This window comes from Leptosomus discolor, chromosome 19 (assembly GCF_034619465.1).
Source record: "Leptosomus discolor isolate bLepDis1 chromosome 19, bLepDis1.hap2, whole genome shotgun sequence".
NCBI classification, from domain to species: Eukaryota; Metazoa; Chordata; class Aves; order Leptosomiformes; family Leptosomidae; genus Leptosomus; species Leptosomus discolor.
Window position 1 is genome coordinate 4,263,409 of NC_141409.1, and position 20,967 is coordinate 4,284,375.

At 44.8% G+C, this 20,967-nt stretch overlaps 1 protein-coding gene across 1 annotated transcript in view; it reads left to right on the forward strand.

Annotated features, from left to right (window-relative positions):
- Window positions 1-20,967, forward strand: part of CACNA1B (calcium voltage-gated channel subunit alpha1 B) — a 301,213-nt gene that overhangs the window by 231,698 nt on the left and 48,548 nt on the right. The window contains exons 25-33 of the mRNA XM_086475891.1: window positions 97-156; window positions 1,417-1,523; window positions 9,830-9,926; window positions 11,905-12,065; window positions 13,214-13,351; window positions 14,249-14,450; window positions 15,934-16,098; window positions 16,962-17,072; window positions 17,230-17,313. Of these exons, the coding sequence (XP_086332017.1) occupies window positions 97-156; window positions 1,417-1,523; window positions 9,830-9,926; window positions 11,905-12,065; window positions 13,214-13,351; window positions 14,249-14,450; window positions 15,934-16,098; window positions 16,962-17,072; window positions 17,230-17,313 (1,125 nt within the window). The remainder of the gene's footprint in view (window positions 1-96; window positions 157-1,416; window positions 1,524-9,829; window positions 9,927-11,904; window positions 12,066-13,213; window positions 13,352-14,248; window positions 14,451-15,933; window positions 16,099-16,961; window positions 17,073-17,229; window positions 17,314-20,967) is intronic.

Genomic DNA, 20,967 nt, shown 5'->3' on the forward strand with positions numbered 1-20,967 from the left:
TAGACCGTTGCTAGAACAGACTTTTTACTCTTTGCTCATGTGCAGATTATTTCAGTGTGTAGTCTCGCCTAATACGCGTTTCTCTTTCCCGTTTAGGCTCTGAAATACTTGGATTATATATTTACGGGTGTCTTTACCTTTGAGATGGTGATCAAGGTAAGAATTTTTCCAAGCAGAAAGGTTCACCTCCCCTTTCAGTTTTACACTCATCTACTTCTGAGAAGCTGGAGAAAGAGGGTGGAGCACGACAGAGCTCCCTGGGGTGCCTGGAGAGGTGGTGATGGAAAGCTTTAACTCAGGAACAGCACTCAGAAGTAGCCAGTGCACAGCAGATGCTTTTCTGTAGCGCCTCTTGGAGTTTCTTTAATCTCACATTTTATGGAGGAAAATAAGGGTATCTCTAGTAGCTGTGGGTGTGTAAGAGGGAAAGAAACACGAGTGCCTGATGCAGAAATGTCTGCGCATGGCGAAGGACACAGGAGCTGATAGACCTTACTGGGACACGTCTGATTCTTCCCTTTTCCTTTGACGCTGATCAGGAGTATTAATAGTAACTGATTCTTGGTCTGTCATGTTTCAAAAAGTTGAGGATTTATCTTTTTACTTTACTCAGTAGGGTGGTAGGTTTTGCTAAGACTGTGGGGCAGTAACTTTCCAGAAAGCACAGTTCTAGTAAAGTCAGGATTTATTCTTGGGGTAATGATGGAGTTAGTTTTTACTGTCAGAGCAAGATGCAAAAGAGATGAAGAATAAAAAACCAAGACGGCTCAGCAGAAGGATTTGGAGCTATGTGGTGAAAGCAACCTTGTGTGGGCAGTTGTAGAGCTCTCAGAAAGCCAGATAAAATGTCTAGCCTGCACTTTGAGATTTAACTGTAGAAGACGTTCAGCAGCACTGGAAGGAGAGACTCGGTCTCATGCAGAAGCAAGCCAGGCTGCTACGCTGAGCAGCACCTTTCAGCCAGTGCTCCACAGCAGGTGCATTTCTTTGCCTGTTGCGTTTGGCTGCGGGTCTTCTCATCCTCGCTTTGTATTTTGTTGTGCAATATCCTGTGCCAGTTGTTAAGTCCTGGTAGGATTGGGGTAAAATAGGATTAAACTATTTGGATGTTTCACACACAGACTGCTGTTCCCATAAATTGATACATGTTTGTGCAAAGAATCCTATGTAGCAGTTAGTGCTGTTGTCTCTCCTGCTTTTGGTTACGGTTTATTGACTTCAGCTTCGGTTTTGACAGAGCTCTCTGTGCCTGTTAGAGATGAGCAGCTCAGCTGAGTATCTAGATGTTGCCCTGCTGCTGTGGAGCCCCGAAGAAGCGTGTGAAGGGTCGTTTGTTCAAGGACATTCCTCTTTACCTTGGTAGTGTTGATTTGGTACTTGTTTCATTAAAACTCTTTTCGTGTGTTTCCTCTGAAGATGATTGACTTGGGGCTGTTACTCCACCCTGGCTCCTACTTCCGTGACCTGTGGAATATCCTGGACTTCATTGTGGTCAGTGGGGCCTTGGTGGCATTTGCCTTCTCGTAAGTACATTTTCCTTAACATCCCAGTTTCTAGGAAATAAGTTGCAGAGGAGGCAGGGCCCTGGCACAGAGCTAGTTGAAGCGGAGGCTTTGTGGCTTCATTTCTCAATGAAATGTTTCTGCCCATATCATCTCGTAGCTGGGGGGAAGAAAAAACAACCTGTATTTGTCTTGTGGAATCTCCTGACAATTCTCCCAGCTGTAGGGTGAGTCCATTCACTCTTCATTCAAACATTAAGCCAAGATTTTTGTGACCGTTTGGCCAACTTCTTTTCAAGGCCACGTTGTAACAGTGTGGCAGTCCAGTGTCTTGAGGCAATTGTTTTAAAAATTGTTCTTACTATGAAAAAATAGTTAATGAAATCAGCTGATAACTCAGTGAACACTTAACTTTAGTTCTAGAGTCATGGATATTTCTGGTTCATATACCTTGGTATTTCTCTCTCCTCCTCTTGTCTCCTTCAGGGTACTTGCCTTTCTGGAGAGTTTCACTTCTAAGGCTAGTTGCTCCCTCCCTTGGTCGCAGCTCTCTTTTTATGACAGATTCTTTGTGCTTCTTTAGTATCACAGAGGATTTTGAGCAACACACACAGGGGAATTGCTTTTTAAAAATTAAGATTAACTTTTTATTTGAGCATTTTTCTCAGAAGAGACCAGAGGAAGAGCAATGCAATTCTTCAGAGCCCCGGGAGCTGAGCTGGATGATGGAAAGAAATTTTCCACGTGTAGTTCTGGGCCACAGAGTAATAGTATTGCAAATGTTTTCCTGAGAAATTCTAGGAGATGACCTGGAAACAGGCTACAGGACTTGGCCAGTTTAATCTTCTGCTAAATTAGCCTTGAGTAATTACAGTGAACATTTAGCAGCCCATGCCCAAACTCCACTCACTTGTTTGTTGACAGGATGATTAGAGAAGGCAAGGAAATTAGCAGTGTTTTACTTGCTAATGAGAAAAAGCATTCACCTTTGTCAAGGAACTGCAGAAGTGTGTCTTGTATATTTTTGACTGACAGTAATTTTAGTCAGACAGCCATATCCGTTGCTCCTCTTACGTGCTCTGCTGATGAAAAATACTGCCATGTCCCTTGCAGGACCTTTCTGGTAAGGTTGGCCTGGAATATTTCTCAGGAGTTTTTCATTTTCTGAGGTGTCAAAATTCCTTTTGCATTAAAGCTGTGAGATTTGTATTTTAGATCTTCTATTCTTTGTAGCAAGTGCTGGATAAAAAAATTCTAAGCTAATTTGACCAAGGAGTGGGTAGACAGAAGGAGATGGGATTGACTTTCTTGGTGTGATTTTTGAGCCAGCTGAGGAGTGACACTTGCGGGTATTGGGGTCTGGGCTTTCTGTGCCCAGTCCTACACCAAAGAATTGTTTAGATCTTGGAGCACGTCATGTCCAGTATAAGTTTTTCAAAGGGACACTGCCCTCTCCTCTTTAAAGTCTTTGTCCTTATTCATCAGAAATCTGTCTTCAGAGGAGCTGAGCGCTCTGTTGTAAGCAAGGTTTTCTTGAGATGGAATTGCTGGGCTGGGCTGGTGAATGTCTTGCCTACCTAAAATTTGACATCCAAAACCAGGCTGCTTTTTAGTTAACAGAGCTCCTATGAATTGAAGGGAGGTATAAAAGTAAAATAATATTAGTCACCAGTATTAGTTTGCAAAACATTGTTACCCGAAGCTGTGGTTCACTGAGAATTTCCCTTTTCCATTAAGAATTCAAACTTTCGAGGCAGACTGGGAGAAAGGGCACCTTGTGAGCCCTTCAGAACAACTCTGTGTGCTGTGAGACAGACATCAGGGTTTCCCTTTAAAACATCTTCTCTTTGAACAAGATTTTCTTTTGGACAATTTATGGATTAAAATGGATAATTTTTAGTCTTTTTGAGTCTTTTTTGTGCTCAGGTTTTTTGTTACTCGTATTTGGCCATGAATGTCTAACAGCACCTCATCAGCCTTTAAATAAATTACTTGTACATCCCCTGACTGTGCTTCATAGTAGCGTGCCCCAGGCTGCTTCTATTTTACATGCTCTTTGAGTAAATATCGAGCAGGGATTTACAGAAAGCGAAGGCATAAAACCTGCCTGCCTATTTACTGTCTCCCAGATTAAAGTGAGACAAACCTACTTCTGAGACTTGGAAAAATTTGAATTTCTTCTGTGATTTTTATTATGACTGTAAGATTTGCTACATGTCTGTGTTTCATCAGGCAGTGAGTGTTGACATCCAAATCAGAGAATACTTGCAGAGTATTCTGAGAGCAGGAAGTCCAGCCATTCACAGGAGGTGACTTGTGCTCTGTTCCCACTAGCTCAGTCATGAATGCTAACGAGTCTGGGACTGCTTAGTTGAAAATGGAGTGGATAGTCCTGTCCTTAGCTCAACGGCGTGTTTGGTTAAACCAGACAGATGCACCAAGCCTGCTGAATTTTGATAGTCCTGAAAATGAGCTTTTGGAGAACAAACTGTTTTGTTAGTGGGCTTTTACTAGCAAACACTGCAGTCCTGTCACTCATCATCAGTGTCCCTGTAAAAATGTATTTAATGTGGCTGTTACCGGTTTCTGTTTGCAAGAACACAAGATTGCCATTCAGAGGGTGTGATTTAATTCATGCATGTTCTTGACCTCAGTGGTGTCCAGTGAAGGTGATGTGAATCAACTTCTTGCTGAACAGATATGTCACTGAAAACCCAGGAAAAACAGCTCCCTGAAATGCTTCCATCTGGAATATTGCAACAGCCCATGTTTGTTTAGGCATATGAGATGGTATCAGTTGTTGCTGCAAGGTTCATAAAACCCATCTCAGCCTCTCAAACCAGCTATCGGTCTACTTTCTGCCTGTAGCTCTTCAGAAGCTTTTCTGTGCTTGACTGGAATTAAAAAAAAAATAATTTAAAAACAAGGCCCCCAGTGGGATGCTAGAAACATTAATAATACTGGTGATGATGGTAAAATAGTGTCTTCCATTTAGCGATGTATTTCAAAGATAAATTCCTTTCTTTTTCTAGAGATAAACATGCCACAAACATACAGACATGTTTTAGTCTTTAGGGAAATAGTAGAGGAGCTTAAAGCAGCTAGCAAATTTGTCATCAAAATTTAGCAGTCCCAGATGTAAGATGTACTTGCTCAATAGAAAGAGACGATGAATAGCAGCAAAGAGATTAAATTTTTACATTTTCAACAGCAGGAAGGTGGCTGAGATGCGCAGAATTGCACACTGCTCTTTGAAAAAGCAAACAGCACTTGCCAGACAATCAAGGTTATTACCTCCCAAAGCGTCAGGAGGCTGAAGGGATATTTGCCCTCTCTGCTTGTCAGTTGAAGGGCTGAGGCACCGTGGGGGGATGTGTGGGTCTATGCTCTGTAGCCAATCTGTTGCTTCCTTGCTTGTTTATTTTTATGAACACGGAGCCGGTGGGTGTGGGACAGGGGATGGGATTATCTGCCAGCACATATCTGTATGTGCATGGGGTGCACTGTATAGCCTTATGTTTCTGTTTGTCATTGACTCTGCTCTTTCTTTGTCTTCTTCTTGCTGGAATCTCTCTCTAGGAGTTTCATGGGGTAATATGTTATTCCTGTCTCTTGCTGCACTGTTATGCCTGTCAAACCTGTGTACACACACTTGCCACTGTGGAAACGAACCATGTTACACACCCATTGCATTGACTCCTTTGTCCCTTTATTACTCATTATTCAGTGAAATGTATTTTCCCTTAACAATCCTCATTCATCCTAATTTTCTTTAAGCGGAGGATAGAGGCAGACTGGAAAGCCAAGAGACCAGAGAGGCAGAAACCATGATAAGCAAATATATGTGTACCAAAAAGATTTGAGGGGATGACTTAGAGGGAACATCGTTAATGTGTGAGTGACAATTAATGAAAATCTTAATAACTGGATTTAAAGATGCAGTGTTACTCTCATTCAGAGGATTGCACCTCTAAACTGCATTAGCAGTGCTGGAAGCCTCAGGACTAATTTTATGCAGTCTGGGCAATGTGACCCAGCTGGGATTCAGGCTGGCAGCCTCTGACATTGGTGAAAAGTCTTTGACATGAGAACAGAGTGTAGAGAGCTTTTCAGGAGGTTGGCAGGGGCAATTTGTAAAGAAGAAGGTAGCAAAAGTTGCATTTAACCATCTTCAAGGAGGTGGCAGTTTTGTCATTGGTGCTTTACTTTGAGGATGGAGGGGGAGGCAGAGCTGCATTGGCTCACACCGCAGTTTGGAGCAGGGCAGGGGCTCAGGTGGGCTCCTCTGCAGCAGATGACCCAGAGATGCAATGAAAAGGATGCAAAGAAAGGTCTTTGATGTGCTCCAGGAAACTGGGCACTTGTTTCTTTCTTCTGTCTAGGAAACCAGGTCATGTAGACCCTGGAAGAGGCTGGCTTTGTGCTTGGGCAGAGTAGTGTGACCTCGTTTACTCTTCGGTGGAGGAATTCTCTTTCTACCTTGGGGATTTCAGGCAATTGCAGAAGGCGGTGACTCCACCCTACTCTGAATATTTGATGACATGACTCTAAGAGGCCCGTGTTATGTGAAATCAGAGCTGCTGGCAGGAGCAACAGAAACAAGAAGCTTCCATTTTAAAGAACTATTAATTTTTTAAATTATCTTTTATTTATTAAAGGAAAAAAAGGCCAGGCAAAGCTCTTTTAAAATATTTTAAATGTCTTAAATAAATGAGCAGCAAACTGCCACAGAAGAAGATGGAACTAGCCTAATGCAACCAGAACTGACCTAATGCATTTTTTTTTCTTTGTGGTCTTGTTTTGGCTTCTGTTCGCTGTCTGCCTTTATCCTGCTTGCTCTTCTGAATTTTGTAGTTGTTATTCTGCAGTCACCTAAGCCCTTCCATAGCAAATTATTTTTGTGGTGAGGAATATTCTGGTCAAATGTGTGCTGTCTACAGCTTTTGACTGAATCCTAGTTCCCTCTGGACCTTTCATTTTGTGGGACAACTGGCTTTGTGTTAAAGTGGTGTAAAAGACAATATTGGCAGAGGGGATTCTTAAAAACACTGAAAACCACCCTTAAGGTTGTATCTGATGGGCTGAAATAGTTGCAGAAGATCCATTTAATTAAAATGCAGTTTGCATCACTCTAGTTCAGAGTAACAGTCTGTTGAAAAATCTTTCTCCTGTACCAGGAACCTTACTGTGACAAGAAATAAGTATGATTTTTTTCAGGATTCTCTATATAACTTAGATCATAAATCCCATTAACATTTAATTGGCTCATGCTCTTTATTTACTTAGGTGTCTGAAAGCAGAAGAAAAATAATCAACCCTTCTTAGTGCCCTTCGTTAAGGCAGAAGGAATTTTGTAGGACTGGAGCTGTCTGCCCTTCACCTCCAAGCTCTCAGTGCAGTCATCCGCACGCCTCCCCCGTGCGAGAGAGAAGCAGCTGCTTCTCTCGTACACCCAGGAGGAAGGGTTTGCTCTGCCCCACCTATTCACTAGTCCCCAGCAGGTCTGTTTAACCTTCTTAGAAATATTAAGGCCACAGAGGTTGTTGCTTCAGGCTCGGAGCCAGCCCTGTGAGACCTAAGGTAGGTTCTTCAGAGCCGAGGAGCGTTTCTGATCTTGTCTTGAACTTCCCTTCCAGGAGGCCTTGTTAGCACGGTTGTTATTTAGCACTTCTGCATGGCAGCTTGGTAAATAGGGGTTTGGGTCTCCTGGCGTCAGGAGCGCTGGAAGACAACCCGCAGAGGTGTTCTGTGGTTCTGCTTGAACCCAGGTGAGGACTGTTGAGGTTTATTAGTTCAGTTGCTGCCTGCCGGTGGCTGTGCTGCTAAGCTGGGCTCTGTGTGTGGATCTGCAAAGGAGAAATGTGGCCACACATGAGCAAGAATTTAGTATGGTTCTGGGCCAAGGTATCCCACTTCTTTTGCTTTCTCTTACAGCCCCAACTACATGTCCCTGAGCCCTCTCACCTTTACTCTTCGCTCACCTTTATTTTCCTCAGCTCCTACCTCTTCAACCTCTCAGCCCTGGCTTCCTTATGTAGTTAAAACCCAAATGGCTGGGTGACATGGAGCAACCCGAGCGATTCACTTGATCTTTCAGAGTGGAGAGGGCCGAGGGGACAGCAGGGGCAGCCAAGGTGATGGGCATGTGCTGGGTGACGGTCAGCCATGGGGACAGGCTGGCTGGCCAAGCCACGGGATATCTCCTTCCTTGTAACATATTTTCCCTTCTACTTCCCTCCTGCCCCTGACTGTCCTCCCCAAGAGGGGGAACAAATTGTTTTGCAGCCGGGGCATTGCTAAGGATCAGGCAAAGCTGCCTGGGGAGTAGGTGAGCTCCAGTTTGGCTGGCTCAGCTGGAGCCTATGGTGACAAGGAGACGCTGCAGTGACTGTGTCAGGGTCATTGCTTGCTGGGGGTTGGTGGGTTGAAAGCAAGGACACAAAGCCAAACATAGGACGGATCAGTTACACTAAAACCTGAAGAGAAAGCCAGTGAAAGCTGTGTTGGGAGTGTCTTGTTTCATCTCAACCAGATTAAAGGGTCTCTAATGAGAATCAGAAATTATCTCTTTTAAATATATAATAGTTATTTTGTGGCATTATGTCAGTCCTGTAACTCTGTGAGTATTAGCTCAATCACCTGGATTTACCGCTGTGCCAGCAGTCTGGATCCATCTGCAGCTGATGAAAACGGTCCTAAAGCAGCCCTGAAGGGTGAGATAGGGAGAGGATAGGTACAACTCCATCCTGTTCTCCCTCTCCTCCATTTCTTTTAAATCAGGTGCAAGGGCAACTTGTGTTCAATGTATAAGTCATTGGGAGACAACCCACAGCCTCCCAAAAATTCCTTGTGTCTCACTGCTTACTGCATTTCAGGACAAGTGCAGTGACTGGTAGTCAGAGAAAGAGACCAGAGCTGAGACAGGAATGTGTGTTTTTAGGTTGCAGATTCCAGTCCAGAGTTAGTATTGAGTAGTACAGTATTAGGACTGAGTTATTAGTCTTTCACAAGTGGATAGATTGCAAAAAGACACCTTCCAGGGCTGAGCAAGGTCAGCCAGCCACTAAACTGGGTGGTTTCCTCCGCTCTTGGTGCTTATCCATTAGCACAGTGCATAGGGCTGGCTGTAGCAGGGTGGGGAAGCTTTGCAGTCCACTGCCTGCACAAAACTCTTGTGGGTCTCTCAGGTTACTTGTACTTTGTTGCTTTCCTGTTGGAGAAGGGAAATGTTTAGCAAACTGGAAGAGCATAGAATAGGTTTATCAGCATCTGTTTGACATGTTACTCATTTACACCTGTGTTACTTCAATACAGTCTCAGACCCAGACCTATAGTCGTGAATAAAACCCTGTTAAAGATTTTCATCCCATTTTTCACTTCATATGAAATGAAGGGGAATGTCATTGTTTTGCTGTTGGGTTGGAAGAAGATGTGACTGTCTTTTTTTATTTATCTTGGAAGTGCACGAGGAAAGGAACTCTGTCCTTCCCCTAAAAACCTCTTAATGGTAATAAGAGGAATGGTCTCGATTCTTGCACTCAATTTTACCAAAAACTAAGACCAAAACGTGACTTACAGCACCTGCATGTGTAAGTGGGAAGTTGCCCTAGCACTGTTCCAGGCATGTAATATGCTGTCATATTACATGTTCCCGCATGGGTTTGGTAGCATGTCTTCCAAGAGAGACTCGAGGATGAGGGTACAGGCATGGAGCAGCTCTGGTCCCCAGGAGAGCGCTGTCCCTCACTATGAAGGCTCCAGTTCCCTCTCTGCTCGTCTAGACACGACATCCGTGCCAGAGAAGTGCAAGGAGCACGCAGAGAAACATCCTCCTGTCTCATCCGGGTGCCTGGGAGGAAGGAGAGCCAAGTGTGACTTTCTCACTTCTCCTGCCTGGGGCTGGGATGAACGTACTGAGCCTTCTCTCCTGGTGGCTGCAGCCGAGGTGTGCTGCTGCCCTGGCTTTGACTGTTGCCTGGGTGGGGAGTTGGGGCAGGAAGGTCACCAGTTCCTGGGTGATGCTCGGTGAGTATCTGGGAAGTGAGTGAAGGCAGGAGAGCATGTGTGGCTGAGCGCTGCAAGGACCACGTCCTGCCCGCAGCCTTCCTCCTGTACGGTGATGAACACGTCTCAAGTGGCCGTTCATCTGCAGTCCTCACTAGCACTGGCTGCATCCGTGGTGAGGATGGCACCCAAAACCTGGAAAAAACAAAACCCCGAAACAATTCCACAGCCAAAACCACACTGAGTCCCTCCAGATATTCTAGTCGGTGACCCGAGGACCAAACTATTCCCTCTGTTGTTCTTGTGCCTTTTATCCGTTGCAGAGGAACCAAAGGCAAGGACATCAACACAATCAAGTCGCTGCGAGTTCTGCGGGTGCTAAGACCGCTGAAGACCATTAAACGGCTGCCAAAACTAAAGGTTAGAGAATAATCAGAAATCTTCCCTTCTCTGGAGGTTTGCAGCTGATCTGAGTGGAAGCTGATGGACTAAACTTAATCCAAGTTATTTCTGTTCCTTTTATTTTGTTGCAGTTAATCTCTTTGCCAGGTTTATAAAAATAGCTGTGCAGATGTTTAGCAAATGTCCAACACTTGTTTCTTTTGCAAACATTGTGGCAATATTATGAATTATTGTGAATCCACACTAAAATCAAACTCCTAAAAAAAGAAAAGAAAAAAATGTAAATAAATTAAATTATAGTTCATAAGTGTGATGCTCTTAGAAATTATATAGGAGAAAATAGGTTTTGGAGTGTTTGACTTTCCCTGGAGAACTTAACATGAATATTGCAAGATCTTCCACAGTCTGTCTAAAGAGAGGTGTCATTGCTGTCTGAGGGCTTTTAATCTGTTCCTCTTTTGCATTAAAGAGTATATAGTGCAGGGTTCTGTGGCAGTACCCTTTCATCTCTAGAATACTAACTTACAAGGTAAAATACATGTAATGGCTTGTGGTTACTTATTCAACACCACTTCATGGAAGCTGTGCGATACAGCCGGCCCCTGGAAGCAGAGAATGGAAGGAGTTACAAAATCTAAAAATTTCTGAGTTTTGGGAACTCTTGAATACCTATTGTAGGACATCTTCATGTGACGTCACTGCTTGCAGGCTCTTTTCTGTGAAAGATGGGGAAAAAGCGACGGGTGCTTTTGCAAATGTGAAACTATGTCTGACAATTCCTGTTTTCACATAGTGGCATGGAAAAATCAGGGCCAACTGTTACAGATCCGCTTTTGTCCTTGCACACAATTCACGCTTCTATAATTTTGATTTTATGCGGGTTTATGCCTATTCAATTTACCTCAAAAGATGAGCAATGTTGAACAACGTAGCAAATGGTCTTTATTTGTTTAGGAATTTGAAATGTATGGATCTTTGGTCTCAAAACAGTCAACAGTAGCTCAGTCCTACAGCAGGACGCCGATGCTTGCTTTTTATTGAATGTCTTCCTTATTTTCAAGCCGTTGTACAGAATAATTTTACCACTTTTAAAGAAGTGTTTAGAAATCTTCATGTGAAGCAGAAGTCATACTCATATGGTTTGTCTTCAAGATTCTTTCAGGTTTTTTTCCTGGATATGGTCTTGTGTGCAACAATCCACAAGATTAATGGGGTTATTAGAAATATTTCCAGTGTTTTAATTCAGGATTTCTGGGTTGCATCAGGAGTGTAATTTTGTGAATTATTCACTTCCATTCAGAGAAACATGAAGGGTATTGTACAAACCCTGCGCTTGGGCAGTAGAACTGCTCAATTTCTATTATTATGACAAACTTCTCAGACTAAAATTAAACTGCAAATAACTTGTAACGGTGAATCAGTGACTAATAACCAAATAGTAAATGTATTTGAGAAGTTCTTTGCGGGGAGTTCAGAAGTGACATATGCTGACTAGATTAGTCACTCTTAATTTTGATAGTTCATTAGAAAAAATATTATTTAGAGCATTTCATTGTTTTGTATCTGGTATATTTTCCTTATTATTCAAACAGTTCAAATAATGGTCGATGAGCAACATATTTGATGAGGTTTTACCTATCCATTGGGAGGAAATTAAACACAAGTGCATTTTTAATTTCATAATTGTCCATGGAAATACTTGCTTAGGACTAACACTTATCTCAATGAGCTGTAGTCATCTTTATAAATTTTACGGACAGCACCAGAAAATGCGGTGACACAGCCAAACTCGCCAAGAAAGCAGGAGGTGTAGGAAGCCAGCATTATTTCTCACAGCTGGAGCATGACTCTTGGTCAAACACTTGGTGTGCAAGTCCATGAAACCATCCATGGGTTGTACGTTGGGTAATTACTCCCAAGTGTAGTTAGATGCCAAGATGTTAGATGCACTTTTCTTCTCTTTCAGCCCCTTAACCTTGTTCTTCTCCGTCCCCAGGCTGTCTTTGACTGCGTGGTGAATTCTCTGAAGAATGTCCTCAATATCCTCATAGTTTACATGCTCTTCATGTTCATTTTTGCCGTCATTGCTGTGCAGCTCTTCAAAGGCAGATTCTTCTACTGCACCGATGAGTCGAAGGAGCTGGAGAAGGACTGCAGGTACGGCTGGGGGCAGGGGCTGCGTGGGGGGAGTCCAACTTTCCTCTGGCAGCAGAAGCTCCCTTGGCTGTCCCAAAGCTGCATCAGCCAGGTATCTGCTGAGCTTGATGAGTCTCCTGTAAGGAGGAGCAATGTTTCAGCACAATTACCCTGGAGGTGAATTTTCCCTTTTGTTGGTTTAATAGCTGCATCATTCCTGGCTCTGATCTAGCAAATACTTACCCAAGTGCTTAGTGATACAGAGGAGCAGGTTTCTTTTCCGAGGGAGGGATAGGTGTGATTTTAAGGTAAAGGGTTTTGAAGGGACGGTGTGACTCCTTTTTCTACCTGCTGCCTTGATTCTTAGGGCTGGTACGAGTTAGAAAAACATAACGAATAAATAATTAGAAGGGAGTTGGTAGGAAGTTAAGGAGCTCCTAATTAGCTAGAAAAAGGGTCATTATTTGAATATCTGAAGAGCCCTGTCGTGCTTTGTCCTTTCCAGCAGACTGTCAAGGTGCTTGACTCACCACAGTGGGCATCTTTCTCGCTCGCCTTTTTTCTTGGCACCCAAACCGTATCCTCAGCACTGCCCAGGTCTGCCCACGTTACCCCTCTGCTGCTGCCACCTTACGAACGCAATGCACGTCGCCGGTGGGACCGCATGCATGTAGCAGCCGCAGAGGCTGTTGCTGCAGTTCTTCCTTGCAATAAAGCAGATATATTACAGAAAAAAATGTGAAATTACAGAAAAGTGTAGATTGGAGGGGTACAGCCAGGTCCCTCAGCCCCTCAGAACAGGACCCATTTAGGCCTTAGATCCAACCCTGAAGTAAGAGCCAGAGACTTTTCCCCATCAAGCAGCACAGTTTTCTGTGGGGTCAGAAAATCTGGGGACAAGCATGCTGTTAATTTCCAGCTTTGCCTAGTGAGTGAATGCCCTGATTACAATTGCTTTTATTTCTAGACCTCAGGTCCAGTTCCTGTGGCTTGAAATGGCTCAAAAAATGGCCTTTACTTCTGTTACAAACCTACGAGCTGTCTCTTTGTTTGTCTTTAATATATAGCACAGACTCTGCTACTGGGGCTTTTTGATGCCTCAGTGAGTCATACGAAATGTCTGATTTGGTTTAATTCTCCCATTTGGTCTGAATCTCTGGTTTTCCTAGGGGTCAGTACCTTGATTATGAAAAAAATGAGGTGGAGGCACAGCCCAGGGAATGGAAAAAATACGAGTTCCACTACGACAACGTGCTCTGGGCTCTGCTCACGCTCTTCACCGTCTCCACAGGTGAAGGGTGGCCAACGTGAGTACACGGGACTGGCAGGGTCAGTGATCGCAGAGGTAATGACAGGTTTCCACAGCTCTGAGGGACACGTAAATGGCAAGTGACCTGTGAAATAAGAACAGACTTTTATCAGCTAAGCTTTTACTTTCCCTTGTGTGATTATTGGGTGAATCAGCAGGCAGGGCTCTGGATTTTTCTTGACATTCTGAGTTTGCACAGGGATGCCTGGGCAGTTTTCAGTACTTAATAGCTTGCTTGCTGCAATCTTTTGGACTTGCACGCTTTTCTCAGGTGTAAAATTGATAATGGGAATGTAAGAAAATCAGGGGAAAAGGTATTGTGACCTATGCTGAAAGTATGCTGGGTATGACAGTCCCAAAATTATATTTACTGTTCAGCATATGACTTTATTTTGGCACACTTTTCTGCTGGGACACGTGGAGTACAATTCAAAGTCAGGGTTTCTCCATGGCAGGCCTTCCTTGTCCTCCTCGTTCAGTTATTTCATAAAATAAAAGAACAAAACATACAGCATCAGTTTCCCATCTCCAGTCCCTCACTGTGTTCCCCTACTCAGAGATCATCAACACCTTTCTTTTCCCACCCTTACTTCGTCCCTGTTGATCAGAGAAGAGAAGCCAGATCTAACTGTATCTCTCCCCTTGGCCAGGGGGATAAGTGGATCTGTACGTAGCAAATCTCCATCATTCTGCAGAATGGTGAAAACAGCAAGGGTTTCCCTAAAAATATCCTCAAGGAAAACTTCTTCCCAACTGTAGAGATGGGAGTGAGTTTGACCTGAGCATATGTGGAAAACCCTCCACATGAGTGAAGGCTGGTGAGTGACTATCAGGGTGTCAGTGGTGCTTCACACTGATTTCACTGACTTTTCTTCTCTCTTTGCGCTTATTGCAGTGTGCTGAAGCACTCGGTGGATGCTACCTACGAGGAACAGGGTCCCAGCCCTGGCTACCGAATGGAAATGTCTATCTTTTACGTGGTGTATTTTGTTGTCTTCCCTTTTTTCTTTGTGAACATCTTTGTGGCGTTAATCATCATCACGTTCCAAGAGCAAGGAGATAAAGTGATGTCAGAGTGCAGCCTCGAGAAAAACGAGGTACCCGCGTCTTCTGAATCCAGAGTTAGCACCTGGGGGCTCAGAGCACCTCGATACTGGTGGAAGCCCACTCCTCGTCCCTCCCGTGCCATGGAGGGCTTTAGAGCAGTCGTTACCTGAGGGTGTGTGTTGCAGAGACCAAATGAATTACAGACTGTTTCAGCTTTTGCATAAAAACAAAACCAGGGAGAGGCCCCGAATGCTGCATGTTAGTAAGCGCTGTCACACGGCCCCGTGGACCACACCTCTGCTTCAGAGTGAATATGGACTTGCATGTTAGCTCAAGCATGTAGGTGTGAAAGGAGACAGAAATCTTTGGCCTAGTTTTGAGCCTGGCTGAGATGATGTCCTCCTGATAGCAGCCAAAAGTGGGTGCCTTGGGAAGAGTGTAAGACCAGGGCAAGCACGTATGAGGCTTCCATTTAATGGCCTAGCAAATGCCATCATTTTCAGCTCAGGAACCTCCTTGGATGGATGTGATTTTTCTTTAGTTAGTGGCATCTGTGTATCTTTCTTCCATGGATGCATCCGCTTTCATCCTGAACCCACGCAGATTTTTAGTGTCTGCAATGTCCTTCATCTGGGGTCCAACAGCCTCAATGACCTGTTGTGCAAGGAGCCATCTCTTTTTGTTTACGTTGAAACTGGAAACTGATTTTTGATGAAAAGAGATGACTTTTTAATCAATTATTAATTAGTGCATTGTTTGTCTATATGAATAAAAAGTCCAAAATAAAGCAGAATATTTAGACATGCTTTACCCACGTTATTTTTCAACTGAGCAGAAAATATTTTTGCACTAATTTAAGACTTTGAATTCTTATCTTAATCCAAGATGAGAAAGCGTTCCAGAATCAAAACTCCTTGTGGGTAGAAACCGATTTTTAATGCAGTTTTATACTCATAATACTGTGAACAGAAATAGCCAACTAAGAGAGTCTTCGAGAGTTCACCCAGTAATACGTGTTGGATAATTTATTGGTCAAGTTCAGTTCACATTTTATGAAATGTTATTAGCTGGACAGGTTTTGCTGTGTATAAGAACTTACCGGCATTTCGCAATACTTTTTTTTAAACCCAGATAACATCTTTACCAATCCTCCAGTTTCTACAGTTACACATCAGGAGGAATTGGCAGAGTGTTTTCTTAAGTGAGCCTGTGGATTTATAACTCCTTTCCCTAAATGGAAAATGATCGGGACGTACCAGGAGCTGGGCTGGGATGGAAGGCTCTCTCATAGGATTGCGGGGGCCATAGAAGTGTTGTGGGGTTTGCTACTTCAGAGAGTGTCCAAAAGTGGCTACAATTTGGGGATCCTGTGCTGCATTTTACAGGGATAGTCAATACTTGCGTCGTGTGTGAGAAATGCTTAGAAATACCATCCTTCACTAAATGCTCCGCTTGCTCTCCCAACAGTATCCCGAGTGATAGAGACTGCCAGCCCTTTTTTGGTATTCTTTTCATCCCGTTTTTGTTTTGTAGAGGGCCTGCATAGACTTCGCCATAAGTGCCAAGCCGCTGACCCGCTACATGCCTCAGAACAAGCAGTCTTTTCAGTACAAGATGTGGAAATTTGTGGTGTCCCCTCCCTTTGAGTATTTTATCATGGTCATGATTGCACTCAATACCATTGTCCTAATGATGAAGGTTAGTGGGCTGTTATTGAACCTTTGCAATTTCGGGCTAGCAAATGCGGTGTTTGCTGGAGAGGCTTTGTGCTCTCGACCAGAGAGCTTGGGGGGATTGGCAGGAGCAATCGCCACTTCTCATCTGCCTCATGTTGTAGAGGCCTTGTGGGATTCCTTCGGTCCCCAAAGGGAGGTGGTTCAGTTGTGATGAGGTACTACGAATGGGATTCCCCTGCACAGCACTGGTTTGGCTCGTAGCCCCTTCAGCGTATGGCCAGTGGGATGGGAACTGGGCTCTGCAGGTCTGGAGCTCCCAGCTCAACCTGGGGTTCCTGCTGCAGAGCAGGGTCACTTCTTGGAGATGCTTGACAACCAGCCATCCCAGGGACATTACTCAAATTTGCAGCAGTGTGAAGCTTCTGGGACGTGATGCCCAGGGTCTAAGAGGAAGAGATGCAAATGGCTGGATATTGTCGATGATCTCCTCTCCTATTCCTTGCCTGGATTAGAGCATCTTCACTGTCAAGGGGTCACCGTATTCTTAGGGTCTGCTGGAATGAAACACCATTCTGCACTTGTCCTCTGGTTTTGAAAATGCCCCTCCTCCCTGCTGGTCCATGCTCTGCTTACAGGGAGATGTACACCAGCAACAGTCTCCCTATCCTGGGTGTATCCCCAGCTACTTCATTAAGATAGCATATGGGCAATGGTGTGCTTCTGGAGTGGGGTGAATAACCATATTGTAACCCCAAGTCTTGCTTAAAGTGAGCACAAAGTCTGGCACTAAAATGGTCAAGAGTCTTGCAGTCAGGCAAGTCAGCTGGGAAGGTTTTATTCTGTAAGTGATCTTCCAGTAACAGCCTTTCTTCCATCCTGGTTTAGTTCTATGATGCTCCAGAAGCATATGAAGAAATGTTGAAATGCCTGAATATTGTGTTTACATCCATGTTTTCAATGGAATGTGTGCTGAAGATCATTGCCTTTGGTGTGCTGGTATGTGCCTTCCTCGTTTACTTTCAACTGTTTCCTCTTACACAAAATGCTTGTATTTTATGACACGCATTTAAAAAAGAACGAAGCCTGTGTTGCAAAAAAAAAAAAAAAAATAACCCCTGGATCCCTCTGTCCCCCTTGTGTTTTCATTTGGCAGAATTATTTCCGAGATGCCTGGAATGTCTTTGATTTTGTAACAGTGTTGGGAAGTATTACTGATATTTTAGTAACAGAGATTGCGGTAAGTACAGTTTGCTCATTTTGCTTCATTTACCAACAAAGCTGTACCCTGTCAAGACGTTGCACCTTCTCCCTACCAGCCTTGTTCCCTAGAGCTGTCTCTGGGACTCATCGTGTGATGATGTCCTTGGGTGACCTGGCAGCCTGTTTCCGTTAGCTCTGCTCTTTCCACGGAGATGAGCACGGCTGTCTGCCCCAAAGACTTTCATGCAAAAAGCTGTGATGAGAACGACAGTGCTAGTGACTCTGCCAGGAAACAAGCTCTTTCTCTCTCGTTCAGCAAGCGACTCTAACCCCAAGCCATTTTTGCCTATTAATGGAAAAATCCTGTTGAATTTAATAGAGGGAAAAGATCAAAAGGGTTCTGTTGCAGACTGCTGTTTTATAGTGTGAGGTGCTTTGCAGGGCACGCACACACGTCTGTCCCTTGGGACTCCTACCCAGTCTTGGTCATGGGGCAGAGTGAACGTGATAAGAGGAGTGAGAAGGGGAGAGATGATGGGAATGTAGAAACGGCCAGAAACTCATCAGCCCTGCACGGTCTGGATTGGGGGAACACAGTGCATTTCTGTTATGTGCACAAAAGCTTTGTGGGACAATTATTAAAACAAACAAACAAACAACTTTGCCATAGGATTTGTTAGCCAGCCCTGCAACGACTGCTGTCTGTGTGCCCACGAGTCCTGCAGATTACATTAAGTGTACAAACTTGCCATTAAATTCTAGAGGATTTTTCCTTAAGGGCAGCAAATGCCTAACTCAAGCCTTGACAGCCTGATATTATCCAATTTATAAATTGCTCCTTTCTTCTCCCAGTGCATGTTTTAGCTGATGATGCCGTATCTGTATGTGATGAATTTGAACTTTAACATATTTTTTTTTCTCAGTCCCTGGGATTTGCTTATAGATCCGTTTTGTGTGTGCTAAGAACTATGCTCCCCAGACTTCTTTACAGGACATTCAGCTGGTGGTGAAGACCATATAACTGTTTCTAACAAAATACGTTATTACCTTGGTACGAAAGAGCACACAAACCCCCCAAATTTTACTCCCTGCATGAATGGTGTTCATTTAACAGTTGATGAATCCTATCTCATAGACTTTGATTATCTTTTGCTCTCAACGCACAGTTTGCAGCCAGGGTAAAGTTACTCAGATCAAACACAAGGTCTGACAAACACTTCTCTGAGTGCTTAGGAGATTTATTGCACTGTGGGCAGGCACTGGGTGCTTCTCTCCACTCCTGTTGTGGGCTTTCTTGCCTGACTTGGGCACCCAAACTTCTGCCTTGGTTTGAAAATTTGTGAAAACGTTTGCAAGTCAGCCACAAACAGAGACTGATGCTTCACTTCCACCCTTCCTTCCCTTCTCTTCCACTTTTACTGGGAGGAAGCAGCACAGCCAACTCACACATGGTCTCTCCAAGATTGGAATCTTCTCCTTCAGGAAGGTGTCTCCTTCACAACACCAAGCCCACACACTTCTTATTAGCATCCTCCTTCGTACAGCTATTTTGCAGGCAGAGAACCATCAGTGTTGCCTGTTCCCTGCTTGGCAGGTAGCAGTCCCTGCTCAGTTAACAGGCCATTGCCTCTCCCTCCAGCTCCCACGGGGGTGGCCCAGCCTCAGTGAGGGTGTCTGGCACCTGGGGCATTGCCTGCGGACTGATCAGGGTGGGCTGTGATACATCACTGAACTACAGACAGAGCCACAGCACATCTGGGGCTGTTTAGGCATGTCCCTAGCTTTTTGGAAGCGCATGCTGTCCCTTGCCACTGCTGGCCAACTATTGAGGGCAGGAGAGTTAGCGTGGAGGCAGAGGTTCCCCACCCCTCTTCTGGAGTTTGGGCTGGAGAGTAAATGTGCTCCCAAATACCCTTGTGTGAGCTGGCAGGCACTGATGCAACAACCTCCAGGGTGCTGGGAGTGACGGCATCACCCTTCCACTCTACAGTAATTTCTCTGGTTTCCAGCATCAAAGATATCAGCAATTTAGAGATGCCTTTGAAGAGCAGCATGAATTACCTCTAAAAACAGCCAGCAAACTCCAGTAGGGTTAAGCTCCCGAGCAGCTGTACACCTTTCCATTATCCTCCCAGGTGGTAATGGAGAGGCTTTTGGTTTATGTGTAACCAGATCCATTAAGTCAAACCTGAGAGAGGGCTTTCTAATGTAGTTCAACAGCTTCCCCTGGCAGGGTGTCCAAGTCAAAGCTGCTCACAAACATGTCTTTAATATAAAAGGCAGATGCCCCCCAGTACCACTCCAGCCCCTGACCTCTGGGTCCTCTGTCTCAGTCACAGACCTATTTGAGCTCGTGCTCTCTCTAAAACTGCGGCATTTCTGTACAGCCATCACGTCTCCTTTCCCCTGCAGACAGAGTGCCCAGAGGTTCCCCCCCCACCTTCTTGCTAGACTTGTTTTTCAAAACTTCTTTCACCCAGCTCCTCTCTGATCTCTCTCCAGCCCATGCCCGTCTGCAGCAGCACACGCAGCAGCACACTCATCCGCACGGAGCGGCTTTTGTAGCCACTGGTGTGCGCTTCCTCAGGCTGCACACATCCGTGTCTCAGCCTCAGGCAGGGACAGTGGGCTCTGAGTTCAAAGGCATCGTGCACGGCTTGCTGAAGGGCAGTAGGAGCTTAGTTTGCTTAAAAGTGACAGTGACGCACAGGTCTGAGAATCGCTGTTCCATTCCCCGAGTGGTTTGCAGTGGTGCCCCAAAGATTACATTTATAACAGGACTGTTAACGGCAGCAAATAACGGCAGCTTTAGGGGTGCCTTTCACGGAGCAGTTCATTCTGCTTCATCCAGTGGCATGTGGTGGAGGTGGTCTTGTACCAGTATCTCCACTGCCGCTACAAGCCTCCCTCCCCTTCCAGCCTTGAGGACAGTCTGTGGCACATAGGGTGGAAAACAAGCAGAAGGACCCAGCACTGTGCTCCAGTTTTGTTTTGTTGGCTCTGTGATAGGTTGCAGCACATGTTATTCTACCCACAGCACATCAGGGGAAACCCAAGAGGTCCCAAAGCTGCCTGGGAAACACCAGGACTGTTTTGCTGCCTGGAAAGTGGCACAATGCATGGATATCCTGGAAGAGTTACACTTTAAACCATCTTTGTGATATATAACCTGCTCTTTTTGTTAAACTGGAGTTGCACCTAAGTCACTTAAATATTTCTGGTATTTAGAACTGATTAAAAAATGTAGAAAAGGGCTGAAGAACCTGATGCAGTGGTAGTGAGCATGCTGTTTGCAAACAGCAGGGACCAAGGCGAGGTCCTCATTCCCAGGGCACAGATCAGGCATATGGCCTCGATCTTTAGTGCCGCTGTCTCTGCCCAGCCACTCTTTGCCCTTTTTATTTCCAGGTAGGGTAGAGTACTAACTAAGGCTCGGGATGAACACCCACTCTGCACAAAACACCGTAGCTAATGCTGAACCCCACTTCAGCTTTCTGGCTCGGTGCACGACCAGGGATGCAGCACCTCTCTGCACCGCATTACGGAGCTGAGAATAACGAAAGAGGAGAGCAGGTCTTCACTCGTCACAACTCAGAGCTGTGTCCCCAGCAGAGGATGTCCTCTTCTCCATTTGCCTTTCTCAGCTCCAGCCTCTCCTCGGCTGATGGGCGGCCGTGGGGGTAGTGGGTGT